We start from the raw sequence: 18,507 nt of genomic DNA, 5'->3' as shown, positions 1-18,507 counted from the left end.
TCCTTGTGGTCAGGGTTGCTGACCCTGAAACTGGAGGTTCTGAGTTCGAATCACTGACAGGTCCCAATGTTGTGTCCTTTGGAAACGCAACCCCGCTGCTTCGCCATCTAGATCAAAATTCCGTGGATCCTAGGGCCCGCGTTCGATCCTCAGTGGTCGACTCGAGCTCGGACATGTTGTGAGGGATTGCATCCGTCATTTCGGAAGGTGAGTCGTAAAGCCTGCGGCCCTGTGTATGAGGGAGCTTCGGACGTAAGCCTCAAGCGTCAAACCTCTGCACGTAAAAGAGCCCAACACACTTATCGAGAAGAGTAGGGGTGACCCGGTGTGCTTGGCCAAAACGCGAGCCGTGGCGAAGCTGCATTGCACTACCACTAGCTACTTGAAAAGGCATTATGCTTCACCTGAATTGAGGATGCCTGCTTTACCTTACCTTAACACTCGCTCGTGTCAACATCTCCCAGGAACGTAGTTAAAGCTTAGCTGCAGTTCATGTAATTACGTTTGCCCAGCTGTGGACTTTGCCCCGTCAAAATAAATACACTCTTAGATGGATGCCCTGTACGTTACGTCAGCGACCCAACGGTCAGAAAATAAAATGGCGGGGGGTGAGCTGAAAGTGCAGGAGGTTTTCGCCGGAAAGGACGGGCCGTCGGTTCTGACGGGACTCCGGCGGATTTTCTACCTCGTCACTCCGAACGAGACGTCGTTCCAAACCGTGGAGGAAGTTCCCAAATACATACAGCAGGTGATTGTGCCGAAACTTTTATTCTTTGTAGCGCATTCGCATGACACTTTGTTTGAACTTTAACCCAGTTGCAATTATATATATGGATTTGACCAAAATGATAAAACTTCTTAATCACTAAACCACATGTAGTTAGACATATGTTAGTAATAAGGCAGCCGCTGCACTGTACGTTAGCTAATTTTGTTTTGATGATTGCACTTGGGTTTATGTGTAACGTTATATCTATATCTGTAGATTCCGACCTTACGAAAGTACTATAGTTTGCCTGTTGTCAACAAAGTATTCTGTATACATAACAGGTTAAGTAATACGAGCAGAATATATAAGCAAGCGTTATTGCAAGTCACCCTTATGCAGTTATAGACATTCATTTTGTCTTTTTCGCACTTTTTACTTTATCATTCTGGGGTGTCAAGTATTGGTTCTTGTTTTCCTGTGTGTGTTTGTGCGCGCGCGCGTGTGTGTATGTGTATGAATCAATGAATATTTTATTTTCGTGTCCTGCGACTCAATAAAGTCGACCAGCCCATACGGATTTATAGGACACCAATTGAATACATAGACTTCACATAGGAGTGTTAGTAGAGGTACGGTAATAAATAATAATAATCAGAAATAAATCATAATAATAGCGGTAATGAGAAACACAAATATGAACATAATTACAATGATGAACATAGATTAAATTCAACCCAAAAGTTATTGAAGGTAACAACACGTATATCAACTCAGTGTATTACAGTCAAAGCAGTACATGACAGGATAGAGACAAAACCAAACAAAAACAAAACTAGATGCAAAATAGGATCAAATCATTCCATTGAAGTATTTTTGTTACGAGTAGATGTAGTGCTTATATTTCGTCCAAGCCTGCTGAATGTATGAAGCAATTTTAAATAACCCCTCCGTGAATAAACAGTTACGTTAAGTTTTGTTTCATCTCTTTCCCAAATGATATCAGGTCTCTTGTTGTACATTTTGTTGAACAGTGTTCGGCGTAAATTGTCGTAAAAAGGGCAATAAAATAGGAAATGGACCTCATTCTCAATTTAATGTTGATTACACGGTAGACAAGTTCTCTGTGTGTGTGTGTGTGTGTGTGTGTGTGTGTGTGTGTGTGTGTGTGTGTGCATGTGTGTGTTTGTGTGTGTGTGTGTGTGTGTGTGTGTTTGCGTTTGTGCGTGCGTGTGTGTGTTCTACTGAAGTTGCTATGTGTTATGCTAGCGTGAGCTGTGTAGTTTTTTTTTCAGGATCGGGTGAAGTCTACTATCTCCGATTGTCTTGTTTCTACAAGTACAATTTCTAAAGTTCACAAAACTTTAAATTTTTGTCTTCAAAACGTCCAGGCGGTCCCGATCTTTATCGGCATGATGTTGCTGGAGTTTGTGCTGGCTTCTCTGAAGAACAAGAGATCGCCTTCACGTCTGAACGACTCCATCGGCTCACTGTCAGCAGGAATGATATCTGAAACGTCAAAGTAAGTCATGCAGGGCTACAAATACCACCTGCAATTTGAAAAAGAAAAAGTAAGTTTGCATTTACAAATATTCAACAGGAGATATCTACCTCTCAAAAATGATGAATCGTGGGACATAAAAACTGGAAGTTTTGCCACAGTACCTTAGAATGCCGCCAGGTGACCCACAATCAAAGTTATCCTTTTTGTCAGACATTTACCGACATGCCAAATATCATCGCTGTTCACAAACACTGTCAAACACACACACACATCCACAAACAAATAAACAAACACACACACAGACACACACATACACACACACACACACACACACACACACACACACACACACATTAGAGTTGTATTATTATGAATCAAAACATTGCAGTATTGAGCCCTCCCATCCCAATCTAAAAGTTTGCTTGTTCGAACCAATGTCCTAACCCGATTTATCTTAAGGCAAGAAAAAACGCAAACGCTTTATATTTCCATCGCCGTCGATTTCGATTAATTTACAGTACACAATTTGTGCATCTATTGTTACAGCTTTTTCACCAAGGGTGTTTACATGATGACGTACGTCTGGGTGTATGAGAACTACAGACTAGTGGATCTACCCTGGGACTCCCCCGTCACCTGGTGGACTGCCTTCATCCTGGTGGAGTTTACCTACTACTGGTTCCACAGGATGTCACATGGTATGTATCACTGTTTTCTGCTCAGAAATTTGGCATAATCTTTGTAAGTATCTTGTCACAGCTTTTGTATGTGGCGTCGCGGTGGCGCAGTGGCTGAGGGTGTATTGGGGTCGAATCCGGGATCCCCTGATTTGTCCGTTGATGTTGTGCACACGCGACTTCCTCAATTCACACAGGTGAAAATAAGTACCTAGGTTCGGTTAAGGACGTCCCCCGGACAGGACGTTACATGGAGGTCCCGTGTTTTAGGAGAGCCACACTTTGAGCATGTAAAAGAACCCACCACACTTATCGGAAAGAGTATGAATAGATCGAATTAATCAGTACAACTGTGGTGCCTCATACCTTGAGGCGGTTTACCGGGTATGCCATGCAAACAAAGATAGAAGAAGAACTTTATTGCGCGACAATTGTAACTGGTACAGTGTATGGTAGTTACGCACATGAGGTTTGAACTATTGCTTCTACTAAACAAATACAAGGAATTAATCTTATCTATGACTGACAGTAGAAATAATGTATATAATAATGTATACTTTGTAGGTGCATTCATCTTGCCACAGCTTGTACCATTAATTTCTTTTCTCTGCTTTATATAATTTCTGCTGTAGAGGTGAACATTTTATGGGCGCTCTGTCAAATCGCTTGGTCGCAGCGAGGTCGCCAACGTGCCGCGGGTCATGTGAGACAGGGGCTTAACGATGGCACAGGTGTTTTCCACTCGGAAATTTGGCACATTCTCTGCAGGTATCTTTCCAAAGCTTTTGCCACTCATTTTCTTTCTCTGCTTTATATAATTTCCGCTGTAGAGGTGAACATTTTGTGGGCAGCGCACCAGGTCCACCACAGCTCGGAAGAGTACAACCTGACAACGGCAATGAGACAGTCCTTTTTCCGGAGAGTCGGCCCCTTCTTTGTGAGTATCTTGCCACATTTAGGCCTTTATTTTCCGATCCAAGAAATTATTGATAAGGGTTTTAGTGTGCTTGGCCCAGAACCCAGATGTGGTGGGTTTGAATCCACTGATATTCCACTGATGCTGTGTCCTTGTGAAAGCACTTAAGACGACTTTCCTCACTCCACCCAGTTGTACAAATTGGTACTTGACTTATAGCATCTTGCCCTAGACACAGTGGATAACAAGCAACTGCCCCTAGGGCCTCAAAATGCTATGGGACTACCTTTACTTTTACTTTTACCTTTTTTTTTCATTTCAGAAAGGGATAAAAAAATATCCTACGGCATCCCCAGGATACCCTGACATCCTTCTAACTAAAAGCTTGAGAGAAAGTGTTTAATGAGTGTGCTTTGTCTCAAAGTAAAACCATGTACTGTTGATTTCAGTTGTTCCAGCTGCCAATGGCTTTCCTGGTTCCCCCAGCTGCGTTCTCTGCTCACTTCCAGTTCAACCTGTTGTATCAGTTCTGGATACACACCGAGGTAAGAACTTCATCCCATTTCTCCAAGTGGTGTAATGAGTTTTTGTTATTGTTTCTGTTGTTTACCTTATAGTACCTAGTGGCCTGCGTAACAGCCGACCAATGATGATGATGATGATGATGACCTAGTGGCACATAGGTCGGGAACTTTCATTGCTGTTTCTGTAGCGTGGTACAGGGAGGGAGGGAGGGTTTGCTTGCCGTTTCCCTTTAACGTGCTCGAGGCACCTCTTCGAACACGATATCCCAATTTACGTCCCTTCCGAAAGACAGGTGCAGCCCCAACCGAGATGCCCTTCCCAGGATTTGAACACACACACATACTATCAGAGATGTCCCAATATCTCACCTGGTAGTAGCCCCACAGTTGAGCTCCTTGTTCCAATTATAATTGGTAACTGTGAGATCCCGGTTCAATCCTGGGTAGGACACCCCGGTTGGGGCTGCACCTGTCTTTCGAAAGGGACGTAAATGGGGGTCCCGTGTTAGATGAGGTGCTTCGAGTACGATAAAGAGAAAGGGCTAGCAACTCCTCCCTATCAAAATTGTGTACCTTTCTACAGAAACAGCAAGGAAACGTGCGGCCCTATGTGCCACTAGCTGGACGCTATAAGAGGTCAACACAACATATACATTGTATCTATCAATTGACATGCTACTGTAAAATAATCAATTTCAGTGCCAAGCTTACTTTTGCTGATGTAGGTCGATACATGCAAGATGTATTTATGTACCAAATGTCCATTTTACAGCTGGTGACGTCCCTTGGGCCCCTGGAGTACATACTGAACACCCCCAGCCACCACAGAGTGCACCATGGTCAGTTGCAATTAGGTTATACAGTTTGTTTTGGTTTAATTAGCAACGGCTAAGGAAATGTATATTGGACCTTAAGTAATACATACATTCTTGGTAAGTCCTCTACATATTTAACTGTTTTGTGCATTGATGATATAATGTGAATTGTTTCGTTTTAAAATTAAAAGCCTTGTATGTTGCCTAGATGTAAGGATTCGAAACAAGAATGTGCACTTGTAGTTGTTTAAATGACTTCCGCATGCAGAATTGCTAAGAGCTGCATGTACTTATAATCTTACAGAAAATTGTCTTATATGATTGCTGAAACTATTCTCTCGTTCTACCTTAAAGGAAGGAACCCGTACTGTATTGACAAGAACTATGGTGGCACGCTCATCATCTTTGACAGGATGTTCGGTAAGTAACTTTGTAGCGTGCGAAGTTCAGTGTTTTAGAGACTATTTTTCTATTTGCATTTGATGGCCGAAAATAACACATTCTTATCCTAATGGAGATCTTTCAAATAAACAAGCAAATAAACATGTCTGTATAATATCATAATGGGATTGACATACATGTACATGTATCTATAGGTACGTTTGCCAAAGAGGAAGAGAAGGTGGTATACGGCCTGACGCATCCACTCAACACGTGGGACCCTATCTGGGTGCAGGTGAGAATATCGCTACTTTTTTTTTTAGTTGTTCTGTACATAGACCCTAGCTCACATGGATGGGATTGATGTTAAACTTGAGGTACATGTATCATAAGGTGATTGGAACAAAAGCAACTACATATTGTTCGCCATTTCCAGTTCTGCCACTACATCCATATCTGGAAGACATTCTGGGCGACTCCAGGCCTGACCAACAAACTGTCCGTACTGTGGAAGGGACCGGGATGGGCACCGGGGAAGCCTCGAATGGGGTGCATCGAAGACATCCCTAAGGTACGTCGCCGTCTGATATGTTGTCTATTTTGTTACCTTCGCCAATACGGTTATGTTTGTCGGCACCGTTTCAGTACCATTACTCAAATGAAAAAAAAATAATATGCATATCTACTGTTTTTATATGAACTTAGGTGAAGTATCCAGAGCCAAAGTACGACAGCAAGGCTTCAAGCCTGTGGTCAGTCTATGTGGCCGTGCATTTTGTGCTGGGCGTGGTTTTATACCAGGAGCTGGTCACTGTGGCTAAGGTAGGTGAACAGAAGTTTAACTTAAAGAGACCATTCGAAGGGATTGTTGAACATGTGGGTTCATAATCTCTTAGTTATATTCCCCTTCCAGTGGGAAGGGGGATATACTGTTTTTGCTTGCCTGTTCTTCTTCTTCTTCTTCTTTCTTCTGCCAAAAACCAAGTAGATGTGCGGTGGTAGCTGTACTAATGGTATTGCAGTAAGTTATATGTACCTTATGTTACAATGTACGGATGTTATATTTGAGATGTAGGTACCTATAGGAAAGGTGAATACACCTGACAATAAATTATGCTAATGAGGACATACTTTGCATAATTTATGCAAAAACTTGTATTGCGTTTACAGTAAAAGCTGCAGATGTCATATTTGAGATGTAGATAAATTTAGGAAAGGTAAACACACCTGACCATGAATTATGCTAATGAGGACCTCATTTGCATAATTTATGCAGAAACTTGTATTTCCCTTACCATAAAAGCTACAGATGTCATATTTGAGATGTAGGTATCTGTAGGAAAGGTGAACACACCTGGACATAAATTATGCTAATGAGGGCCTCATTTGCATAATTTATGCAAAAACTTGTATTGCGTTTACAGTAAATGCTGCAGATGCCATATTTGAGAAGTAGATAAATTTAGGAAAGGTAAACACACCTGGCCATGAATTATGCTAATGAGGACCTCATTTGCATAATTTATGCAGAAACTTGTATTTCCCTTACCGTAAAAGCTACAGATGTCTTATTTGAGATGTAGGTATATTTAGGAAAGGTGAACACACCTGGACATAAATTATGCTAATGAGGACCTCATTTGCATAATGTATGTATATCCCTTACCGTAAAGACTACGGATGGCATATTTCAGATGTAGGTACCTTAAAGAGAGGTGAACACACCTGCACATAAATTATGCTAATGCGGACCTCATTTGCATAATGTATGTATATCCCTTACCGTAAAGACTACGGATGGCATATTTCAGATGTAGGTACCTTTAGGAGAGGTGAACACACCTGTACATAAATTATGCTAATGCAGACCTCATTTGCATAATTTATGCATAAACATGTTTTTCCCTTACTGTAAAGGCTACGGATGAGATGCAGGTACCTTTAGGAAAGGTCAGAAAACCTGGCCATAAATTATGTTAATGAGTGCATTATGCATAATTTATGCATATCCCTAACCATAAAAGCTACGGATGTCATATTTGAGATGTAGGTACCTTTAGGAAAGGCCGAACACACCTGGCCATAAATTATGCTAATGCCGACCTCCTTTGCATAATTTATACAGAAACTTCGTCATATCCTTACAGTCAATGCTAAGGATGTCATATTTGAGGTGTAGGTAATGGGAGGGGAATATTCTGCATTTTCCCGAAAATGTTGCCATTCTAGTATTTACTTGTAGTTGCGATAACTCCCTTAAGGCCACACCAATTTAATTTCTTGGTTAATGGATATTTTGAAAAAAAATGCTAAATTCCAAAATCAATATAAAAACAGAATCTCAGAAAATTCTGTACTTTGGTGCACACAGTTTCAGGGTGTGAACAGGGTCAGGTGCAAGTTTTCACCCCAGCCTTCTGTTTTCATGATTTTTTTTGCTGAAATTTAAGAAAAAATCCGTAAACCAAGAAATTAAATTGGTGTGGCCTAATGATAATATTTCGAGGAACATTATGCCTTTTAAAAAGCTTTCCCTTCAGTTTCTTTTTACTGTGGCAGTCAATGATATGCAGCTGTGGCGACTAAAGAAGGACGTTTTGCTTGATATTACATCTACTATCCGTTCTAAGGGATGTAATATCAAGCAAAAACGCCACGACTAAGAAATAAAGTGTGAAGAGACTAAAATTTTGGATAATTTAAACTCTACAGTAAATCTAAGAAAATTGTAATAAAGATGTGTTTTTCCATGATGAAAGCATTCACTGCTTTCCCCCTTTTATACTATATTTTTCCATGTCTCAGGACCTGACTACTACTGCCATGCTGGGGAGGGTGATGTTTGTGCTCTGGACTCTGGTGTCTGTGGCTGCTATCATGGACATGAAGTATGTATAGCATACTGAATAAGATTTTCTATTAGATACTTGCACTGCATATCTTCCTTTAATGTTCATCTAAATATAAACTTTGGTCCAGTAGAGATGGGCACATATCGATAAACAGCTTGGTCCAGGAGCTATTTTATCTGATATTATAATTCTTGCACACAATCAAATCCTGCATTTTTTCCAGTCTTTTTGCTATCGTTAACGTGCCAGATAACTGTACATGGCAAAATGTATTCAGGTAAGAAGAAGACTTTAATTGTCAATGTGAACAACGACTCAAATATCTAGTTTGTCGTCCCAACCTGATGATCAGCTATAGTGAATCATTACTATCTAATGAGAGAGAGAGATGTTAACAAGTTGAAAACGTGTGTTGCCTTCATTTGATTTGATTGTATTATAATTGCAACAGTGCAATACACGTGGGACACAGGTAGCTATTGCTGGTGTCGTGACCCACACACACAATATACCCGTTTTTACACTTGGGTGTAGTGAGGAAAGTCGTGTAAAGTGCCTTTTTCCCAATGGTATAAGATCGATGGCGTCAGGGGATTCGAATCCGGGACCCTGCCGTTACGCCACACGATCCACGAACTATATTTTGTTGCTATATTTCCCTCAGGCCCAGTGCGCCGATAGTAGACTTCGCCCGCTGTCTGACGTACGTGCTGTACTTTGCAAAGGTTACTTACATGTACAATTTCGAAACGGAACAATAGCAAATATACACATCACGTGGCCGACAATTAATATCAAATGTACGAAAACTGTACAATCGGTGCTGTCCCATTGAGTTAAGCGGCAGGTGGAAGGTTAACCAATGTTCCCCCCTTCCCCTGTAGGCCCAGTGCACCTATAGTAGACTTCACACGTTGTCTGACGTACGCGCTGGTTGACGTGGCGACCAGACTGACGGGACCGCCCGCCGTTCTGCTTCCCTCTCCGCTGATGAACGCCATGCTGGCCTGGTACCTCATGTCGGCTGCCATCTGGGGTATCAGCTTCCTTAAACCTTTTTTTAAGGTTAAAGCCCTCAAATCAGATTAATTGTCAGCCTGCTAAGGCAATCGTTTGGCAAATAGATTGATACCTGGTGTCAGCTACCATTTCGTGTATTAACTTCCCTACCTTCCCTAAGCTTTCACATATTCTAAATCAGATTAATCATCAGCCTGAGAATGTTTGGTACCAAATCCGTATTGATTAAGGGGTTAGGTAGCATTTAGAAGGCTAATGTATTTTCCATTAATGCTCTTTGAAGGCTTTATACAAAATCAAACAACTGAATAAGATATAATATGTCTTTTGTTTGATTCGTTTCGAATGTAGTATTAATGCATGATGATGTCTAACGTTGATTGACACTCCTGACGATGATTGATGCTAGTCATTTATGACTCTAAATTGGTGATATACGTGTAAAAGGTATCGGTATGCACAACTTTCAATTGTTGTATTAATGTTAAGCTTTCACGTGTAACACGTATCGATGGTATCTGGTAAATCAACGTCTTGAAACATGTCTTTAAGATCAAAACCCATAAGATAAAGTACCGCGTTTTCAAGGAATAATTCTTTGAGGCTTTTTGCCTTCTACTGGATTCAATATTTGCTAATCTTCATACATTCGTCGAGCAGATTTCTGGAATTGAATTGTTGAAGTTTTAGATAGTATCTATGCAATTCCAATGTGATTAGATTTACCCTAACGTTACATATTTATACGCACAAAGTATGCTTCATACCCACATGAAGAATCTGTTTTCAGGTTGATATTCCAATCTAGCGATCCAAGGATCTAGAAATTGAATTGATGTGACCTAAAAAAAAAAGGAAATTAAGCAATATTGTTGTTAATCAATGCAATTGCAAGTTTATTTCTTTAGGAGCAAGTCATGTTTATATAATCATAAACATTAGATAATTATGTTCATCTTAAATTACTCAGGAATTGTGATTGGCCGTGTTCAGCTTATGTTAATGAGAGTATCAATCTTAGCAAAGAGTCAATTTAACAAGCCTTGTACATTTCTATGTCATAGAATATATACGTTCAATGTTACATTGTGGATTATTATTTAATTATGCCATTAGTACATTCACAACCGGAGATCTTAAAATATTATTCACGGAATGTAAGACGATAATAGAAAGAAAATATTATGTTTGAATATTAGTATTAAAAACGTCATATGTATCACGTCATTGCATGCGTGTGAGTGGATCATATAAATCTGTCCGGATATGCAGCTTGTACGCTTCAGTACAAACCTGGTATGTTATGTCTTGAGGCGGTTTACCGGGTATGCAATACAAACAAACAAAGGCCCCGTGATACATCCGGATATCTAGTAAAACATTAGCCCTTCCTTTCGGGTGTGCATTATCAGTACTTAAACCAAGGAGGTTATAACCTCTTGCTTAAACAGATCACAAAAGTTTAATTTCTTTTAAGTGCAGTCTAACAAACAGATCACAAGAGTTTAATTTCTTTTAAATGCAGTCTAACACCCAGTGGTGATATGTTGACCAACACATGCTCAAACCACTAGACGACCGAAAGTTCATATGCAAAAGGACTGACGTCATTTTCAAGATCGAACTTTGACCCTCAGACCGTAAACATTGGAAATCCCCACACACTCGCCTCAAATACGGATAAATGCGCAGGTGTAAGTAGCTAGGTGACAGAGCACAGGAAAGTTTGCGTCCCTATGTGGATTGCCAAACATTCCAGCAGATATGTCGGGGCTGCATTCCAAGTTCGGGTTCAGAGTCGAGGAGCTGAAGCCCAAACCAGGTAGGCCAATCCAGGGTTCGTCCATCCCGCTGATTCTGCCAAACGATCTGAAATACAATTCGTCGAACGGCGTAGTCGAAAATGTGTATGGCGTCCGACGGGAGATCCTGCAGGTCGTTCCCGAGGCCTTAGAGCTACTGGAGGGGATCGAGGAGCCCGTGAGCGTCCTGGCGATCTGCGGGCCCTGTCGGACCGGGAAAAGCTACATCCTCTCCAGGTAAGATGGGTTGTCTATCGTCTAATCTGCTGCATTCGGTACCTTTGTGTCGTGTTACCATAGTAGCAGAACCACTGGGCCACGGCAGGGCTACGGATAGCTATAGTATATAGGTCTTAATTAAGTTTTGTCACTTGAAGTTCCGCATTTAGCCTTGTCCTTTGGATGTCACCGTTAGGTCAACAAAGTTTCAATTCTTGCAGAAGGGAATTTGGTTTAAATGATTTTTTGTCACTGTATGGTATATATTAAGCTTACTTTGTAATACATACAAGTTGCTGGAAGCTCTATTATCTTCGACTTTATGTTAAAATCCATATAACAGTTACATCGCCCGAGAAATAGTAGGTTGGCCGTGTACAAGTGGTGCCAGTGGTGACAATTTTGACGTAAATAGAGTAAACGATTTGGTTAGTTGGGGTGCTATATACCACGTTAACTCGGCAGTAACCTGATATTCGCTATTCCATTGTACACACCGAAACAAACACCTACACGCTTTTTGTTCTCACAGAGTGTAGCCTCTCACATTGTGACATCGGTATAGCAAATATTGGCAAAGGCACGGACCTCGCCAAAATAGAATACCCTCCTGTTACTTTCCGCCTGAAATAAGGGCCTAATTAGCGTATCATATATTTCATGACGTCTCCGAACTCTTGTTGATGATGCACCAAGCAATGGCGAATCCAACGCGTCTCGAATCCCTATTAGATTCAACCTCATAAAGTGCGTTATTCCCATTATAAAGGAACCGCAACTCATTAACAGCTATACCCTCAGTCATGATAGCCTGTTGCATGGTTGCAGTGGTTCATGATTCAAACGAACTGTAATTTGCCGGAGGTCATTGCCTTTTCTCTTGTCTGACCAAACACACGTGTTTGACTACGGTTTTAAGACACTTGTTTTCAACACATGTATCTAGACTGCCTACATGGACCCAAACACATTTGATGTATCTGCGTCATGATATAGAAGAAATTCTAAATAAGGATTCAGGTTTCAGCATGGTCTTGTGGGGGCCTATGGCTATTGGTTATTTCAAATGCTATTACTATTAGGATATAAATATCATTAAGGTGAATGCATATGGCGGAACTGTACTGAATTGCCGAACATGCTTCTTGAAATCATTGTTCTTCAATATAGGTTACTTGGCACTGCGGATGCCTTTGAGCTGGGCCATCGCACGGACCCCCAGACGTTTGGTATCTGGATGGGCACCAAGGTGCTGCGGGGGAAGGACTTCACTATCGTGCTGCTGGACACAGAGGGCATAGGTACGTGGGGTTGGTCAGGGCTTACCCGGATACTTAGGTTTGCTTCGCAGCTTTCGCTTCAAAATTCCTTTAAGACCAACCAACTTAAGGTGGAATCCAGGTTACTAGTAGTTCGCAAAGCTATTACATGTATATATAATGTAAGTAGTGTAAGGCAATATGTGACAGCTTTACTAAAAAGAGATTCACCTAAAAGTGTAACATGCTATACTGATTTATCCTGATTTATGATATGCTTCCAGCTCTCTACCCTAGGAATAGTGTCATGTATCAAAACGTAAATTATAAAGTGATAGTGTGCAATAGAGGACACGCTTGATGATACCCTTGCTCAATGATTTTAAAAAAATCACTTCTGAATCAACGACTAGATGCAGTAGGAGCCACCGCTGGCCAGGACGCCTCTATCCTGGTGATGACCATACTGCTTTCGTCCCATCTCATCTACAACTCACTCTATGTGCCGTACAAGGGAGATCTGGAGAAGATGCAGTGAGTATATGAACGAGTTACGTCTATCAGCTTCAACTGCCATTAATACATTTTGTCTACCATTAATGACTATGTTTACCATCTAACTAATGTGGTACTTATCAGACATGCAGTGTACTTTAAAACACAAGCACTGAAAATTCAAAATACTACCAGGTGCTTCGTCAAGCTGGCTAAGGGGATCACAGTGAAAAAAGGAGAGGGGAGAGACGTGGCACAATTCCGTGAGTTCTTCCCAGACTTCCTGTGGCTGCTGCGTGACGTGTCTCAGAAGATGCAGGATAAGGACGGCAAAGACATGGACCCCGGCGAGTACTTGAAGAAGAAGGTAAGATATATATGGTGCAGCGCCATTGTCAAGAATGTAGATGGAAGACAGTGCTTTGATCTAACACAAAAACAGGAGGATAAGAATAATCTAAAGCCTTAGTATGAGAGAGGAAGGGAAGGTTTGATTACTATGCTTCCGATCACCTGACGTGTCACTTACGTTATACTTTCTTGATCGATCAATTCTAAACTTAGGTCCTTAGTTGTGACCCTGATGCGTTTGAAGAGTCAGCCAGTGACAAAGTAGGACGAGCCATCCTCACGTTCTTCCCATCTGTGGAGTGTGCCACCTTGGAGAGGCCCTCTCGGGACCCGGAGGTGATGAACAACATCGCTAAGCGCACGGACAGCCTGAACCCAGAATTCAACAAGGGTGTAGAGGAGCTGACAAAAACGCTGTTGTTGAAGTCACGTGCAAAGAGAGGCTACTACAGCGGCTCGACTGTTAGTGGTAAGTTAGTCAAGAAGGAAAATGTGACCAACACTCATGATCATAATTTCATCTTCAGAATAAAGAATTGACAACTGTCAGTGAGTATACCTTTTTGGCGCATTTGGAAGTTAAGTAAATGTGGGCATTATCAGACATAAATCATGCAGACGAGGTCCTTATTTACAGAATTTATAAGGCAATGGTACAAATAGCCTTTTTGCTAAGATAAGACTTTAAACAACTTGTGTTATTTGAGTAGAGAAGGTGATCTACTGATAAAATCTATACAATTGAGGTCCTTATTTGCGTCTGATCTATAGTGTAAGTTGTAGAAAACGTAAACACTAGCAGAGACCACAGTTATCATGGCAACAAATTTTGTTGTCTTTACGTCCAGGTTGAGACAAATTGATAAGTCATTAATTAGAGTCTGATTAAAGTGTTGGATTTCTTAATTATCAATCATGTATGTAATTCCTCTCAGGTGAGGCCCTCAGCATCATGACCCAACAGTATGTGGAAGCGGTCAATGATCCTAAGGCCATCCCTGCCCTGGACAACACCTGGCAGAACACAGTAGAGGTCATGCGGAGAAAGGTCATTGATGAAATAGCCATGGAGTACATAAAGCAGATGCAGGTGCGATCTAACAGCACTGCCCGTATCATAGATATCTTGATTTTTCGTTGCAATCACGCGATACCATCCGTATCATCAGTTATTTATCTATTTCCCAATTATTTTGTTTCCTTCTAATGGATATTAGCGATGGCCTAGATATAACCATTTACACCATTATTCAATTGAGAGAAAATAAGACATTGTGGACTGATAGCTTTCGATGTTAATTACACTTTATTCTCTCTACTAGGCAAAGATCGCTGGAGCGAGCGGAAATGGACAAGTTCCAATAGAGGAGATGGCAAAAGATGGAAAGTAAGGAAATTTTTTATCAAACATCAATTGTAATAACAAATCAAAACTTGGTGTCATTTTCCCACATATACACACTGTGTGCAATAGGCTGCATCTTTATTCGCTCTATTCATATCTCTCCATTCAGAAACCAACCCGCCCAGCCTACCCTCATGGATTTACACAACGAGTTGTTCAAGGTACTCACAGACAAGCTTCTGACGAAGGTCGGCCATTTTTGTACCAGCTCACAGACTCAGAGATATGACGAGAGCGACGATGTGGTGGATCAAATGCAAAATCGCTTGGGTGGGTAGTCAACGATGATCAATACTTAGCTGAGGTATCTGCCTAGTTGTCCAAGAAGTAAAACTCTGATGTAGACTTTGGGGGCTAACGGAGACTATGAACGTACCCACTGTCAGTGGGCTTTGGGCTGAGCATTCTAGTCAGGTCAGTTGAATATTCCGAGACTACCTAGTATGTCTATTGACGAATGGTCTGGGTAATTTTAAAAAAAATGATGCACCTCTTAATGTGAATTTCCGAAATGAAGATCACAGTGACATGCAAATATGGCAAGCTTAAAACAATAGGAAAATTCGATAAAGGTGATATCATTTTCGTCACTTTAATTGCAGTTCGAAGAGACGAGCGCATAGTCGACTATGTGGCAGAAGACGGCAAAACCTATCAGCAGAAAGGGTTTGTCGTTAATGGCGGGGAGCTTTTCCACTTCATCCAGCAGAACAGAGAACACTCAAAGGTCTTCTGTCAACAGGTTTATGAACGCTTGTTTGACCCAATAAGGTAATTCAAACATTCACTTCATTCCTTGTAAAGACAGAAGGTCATTTTTACTCCTCATTATTTTGACAGCATGTGATAGTAAATCTCCGTTAGCAGTTGGTAAATACAATTTGTCAAGACTGATCAGTGGGCTAATTTGGGGGATACGGGTCTCACTAATGATAATAACTTATCGCTTTTAATTGTGTGTCAGGAAACGTGTAGAGAAGCCTCCTCCGGACTATCAGTTTAAACAGCTGGTGGGAGAGCTGACTGAAGCACGTCAGCAGTACGGGGAGCAGGCACGTGGCCCAGAGAAGTGGACTGTCCTGCAAGAGATGACCAAGAGCCAAGATCTGGAGGCCAGCTTCAAGAAGATTAATAGATATCAATACAAGGTAATATTTTTCATTCCAACGAGCAGCGGGTAAGATTTATTTAGATACTTCATCACATGATGCATACCGGTGGTTGGTATTGTCTGAACGTGATACCAACATTGCAATTTCAATTATCAATGGATCTCAGCTACAAGAGAGGAAAATAAAAAAACTGAGTACTCACTCACTGTTCACTTCCTCACAACAATCCCTTGGCGAAAAGACGTTACACAATACATATAACATAACGTTATACCTAAATACATGGTTTATCAACTACGTCATTGTCCAATTGAAAGAAGAAATAAGTCTGTAGAGTAAATATGCTGGACATTTCAATTTATCGTTACCACAGGTGATGGAGGAACAACAGAAGACACGAGAGGCAGACCTAAAGGCCAGGGAACAGGCCATGGAACTGCAGCAGCTGACGAAACAGGTTCAGGACATGCAGAGAGCCCATCTGAGAATGGATCAGCAGCACAAGGAGCAGATGGAGAAGGTACTTGGATAAGTTGACATATGTAATTGTTCTCCGATTTGGGCCGGCATTTGATATTGAAGTGGATAGGATAGGAGCATTTCCGAACATTGCAAAAGATCTACCTACCATCTGTTATTACCTCTTTCCTTCCTCAGGTGAAACAAGAAATCGAAGAGCGACATGCACTTGAGCTACAGGGAGTCCGGGTTACAAGAATGAAAGTACGTTCGAAAATGACAGATGTAACGAATCACAATAAAGAAATAAAATCAACAATAATTCTGCAGGAAGATGATATGTTTTAGAGAAAAAAGACATACTGCAACTTAAACACTCAAGGTTATCGTAATAGATTACGAAACATTTTGTAGATCCCCGGTGTGAAATAAAATCCTATTGAGTTCAACCTTGTTTTCTCCTAGAATAAGCTGAGCGTGACGGATGATGACAATTTTCCTGTCATCGAGTATGAACGGCTGGACTTTCCGACAGAGTCCTACCTCGGCCATGGAGGGTTCGCCGCCGTAGCAAAGGCTCATCATCGGGATTGGAAACAGGACGTGGCTGTCAAACGGCTGCTGCCTCAACCAACAGAAGGAAGGTCAGTGCATGAATCTTCATCATCGTATCAAAAACTTGATTCGCAGTACGAGTCATTTAAGATTTAAACCCGCCACACTTATAACAAAAGTAGGAGTGAGTGGATCAAATAAATCTGTCCGGATATGCAGTTTGTACTTTGTTCAGTACAAACCTTGTATTTTACGCCAGGAGGCAGTTTACCGGGTATGCAATACAAGCAAGCAAACAAACAAGCAAGCAAACAAACAAGACTATAATTACATACTTTGTCATTCATTCATTCATTCTATTATATAGCGAGCGACCTCTCCTATACTCTGAGGCAAGAAAGCTGAACCTTGGAGGTCGATCGACCTGCATCGTCAGTCTGCTGGGGGTCTGTCTGGAGCCACACTTCGCCATCGTGATGCCCTATATGGAGAACGGCTCCCTGGCCGAGCTGCTCCGGGATGTGGACGTGCCCTGGGCCCTGAGGTGGAGAATGGCGCACGAGATCTCCCTGGGGATGACTTTCCTGCACTGCCAGAACCCACAGATTCTCCACTGCGATCTGAAGTCAGAAAACGTGCTACTGGATGAAGACTTCCATGTGAAGGTAACGGGTGACGTTTTCTATCACAAGTCGAAACAATTCGCCCAGTCTTTAGTCATAATAATAATCTTCTATAGGGCTGTCATCCATAGATACAGACCAACTTGAGTGGCTTATCATTATATTATGCTGTTTTAATGGCTTTGAACCCTCCTTCAGATTTCAGACTTCGGCCTGTCGAAATGGAAAACTACGTCACGCGTTGTCACTTCAACGAGTCCAACCGGTGCGACAATCACGCATGCTCCACCAGAGTTCATCATAGATATCAACAGCGTTCCCAACAGCAAGTTTGATGTGTACAGGTACGTTTTTTAAACTTGAAAAGTTAGATTATTGCCTTCCACAAGAGAAATTTGATTTCAGGTTTTAAGTTTCAACCACCCTTTGTGATGATTTCAGCTTTGGTGTGCTGCTGTGGGAAATCATCACGAGACGAAAGCCATATGAAAGTGAGTATATGTTTGCTCTATCAGTAGGCCCGCCTCACACCATCTTTAATCTTATTTCATCTTTAGTAGCTCATATATAACATAATCATGAGTCTTTCATTCACTGACTTTCCCTGCAGATGCAATGAATTCAGCACTCATCGAGCTTGCTGTGAAAACAGGACAACGGCCTGACCTGAAGTTGGTCCCCACAAATGTGCCAGAGGTGGGCACAGTCAGTCAGCTGATGCAGACATGCTGGAGTCAGAACGCACAGGACAGGCCGACATTCCAGGGTGAGCATGCTAAATTTTTCACATTCCATGTTCCTTTTTTTAATTTTTCAATGTTGCAAAGTTGAT

At 41.5% G+C, this 18,507-nt stretch overlaps 3 protein-coding genes across 3 annotated transcripts; all 3 read left to right on the top strand.

Annotated features, from left to right (window-relative positions):
- The first annotated feature begins 237 nt into the window (after nt 1–237).
- LOC136421499 (alkylglycerol monooxygenase-like) lies at nt 238–13,714 on the top strand. The gene is made up of 16 exons (XM_066408828.1): nt 238–748; nt 2,098–2,228; nt 2,757–2,908; nt 3,718–3,824; nt 4,253–4,348; nt 5,100–5,166; nt 5,497–5,562; nt 5,739–5,818; nt 5,960–6,094; nt 6,229–6,345; nt 8,329–8,411; nt 9,260–9,411; nt 11,155–11,434; nt 12,587–12,717; nt 13,089–13,209; nt 13,366–13,714. The coding sequence occupies exons 1-16, from the start codon at nt 551–553 to the stop codon at nt 13,637–13,639; spliced, it is 2,190 nt and encodes a 729-aa protein (XP_066264925.1). The 5' UTR covers nt 238–550; the 3' UTR covers nt 13,640–13,714.
- LOC136421498 (guanylate-binding protein 6-like) lies at nt 13,641–15,701 on the top strand. The gene is made up of 6 exons (XM_066408827.1): nt 13,641–13,658; nt 13,735–13,990; nt 14,457–14,611; nt 14,844–14,908; nt 15,036–15,196; nt 15,529–15,701. Exons 1-6 carry the CDS (start codon nt 13,641–13,643, stop codon nt 15,699–15,701), a joined length of 828 nt encoding a protein of 275 aa, XP_066264924.1.
- On the top strand, nt 15,653–18,506 carry LOC136421497 (receptor-interacting serine/threonine-protein kinase 2-like). Its single transcript, XM_066408826.1, has 8 exons — nt 15,653–16,074; nt 16,412–16,558; nt 16,696–16,761; nt 16,963–17,141; nt 17,420–17,717; nt 17,874–18,019; nt 18,117–18,166; nt 18,286–18,506. Exons 1-8 carry the CDS (start codon nt 16,015–16,017, stop codon nt 18,504–18,506), a joined length of 1,167 nt encoding a protein of 388 aa, XP_066264923.1. The 5' UTR covers nt 15,653–16,014.
- Nucleotide 18,507: the final 1 nt, after the last annotated feature.

This window comes from Branchiostoma lanceolatum, chromosome 16 (genome assembly GCF_035083965.1).
Source record: "Branchiostoma lanceolatum isolate klBraLanc5 chromosome 16, klBraLanc5.hap2, whole genome shotgun sequence".
In the NCBI taxonomy this organism is placed as follows: domain Eukaryota; kingdom Metazoa; phylum Chordata; class Leptocardii; order Amphioxiformes; family Branchiostomatidae; genus Branchiostoma; species Branchiostoma lanceolatum.
The sequence above is the reverse complement of the archived record's forward strand: the minus strand, read 5'-3'. Positions and strand labels throughout refer to the sequence as shown.

Bases quoted from the DNA above. Each gene is read 5' to 3' on its own strand.
- LOC136421499 (XM_066408828.1), top strand. From the start codon at position 551: ATGGATGCCCTGTACGTTACGTCAGCGACCCAACGGTCAGAAAATAAA. The intron at 2,229-2,756 runs GTAAGTCATGCA...CTATTGTTACAG, and splicing joins ATGATATCTGAAACGTCAAA to CTTTTTCACCAAGGGTGTTT. The intron at 13,210-13,365 runs GTGAGTATATGA...AAATACTACCAG, and splicing joins GGAGATCTGGAGAAGATGCA to GTGCTTCGTCAAGCTGGCTA.
- LOC136421497 (XM_066408826.1), top strand. From the start codon at position 16,015: ATGACCAAGAGCCAAGATCTGGAGGCCAGCTTCAAGAAGATTAATAGA. The intron at 17,142-17,419 runs GTCAGTGCATGA...TCTATTATATAG, and splicing joins CCTCAACCAACAGAAGGAAG to CGAGCGACCTCTCCTATACT. The intron at 17,718-17,873 runs GTAACGGGTGAC...ACCCTCCTTCAG, and splicing joins ATGAAGACTTCCATGTGAAG to ATTTCAGACTTCGGCCTGTC.
- LOC136421498 (XM_066408827.1), top strand. The intron at 14,909-15,035 runs GTAAGGAAATTT...CTCTCCATTCAG, and splicing joins GAGATGGCAAAAGATGGAAA to AAACCAACCCGCCCAGCCTA. The intron at 15,197-15,528 runs GTGGGTAGTCAA...CTTTAATTGCAG, and splicing joins TCAAATGCAAAATCGCTTGG to TTCGAAGAGACGAGCGCATA.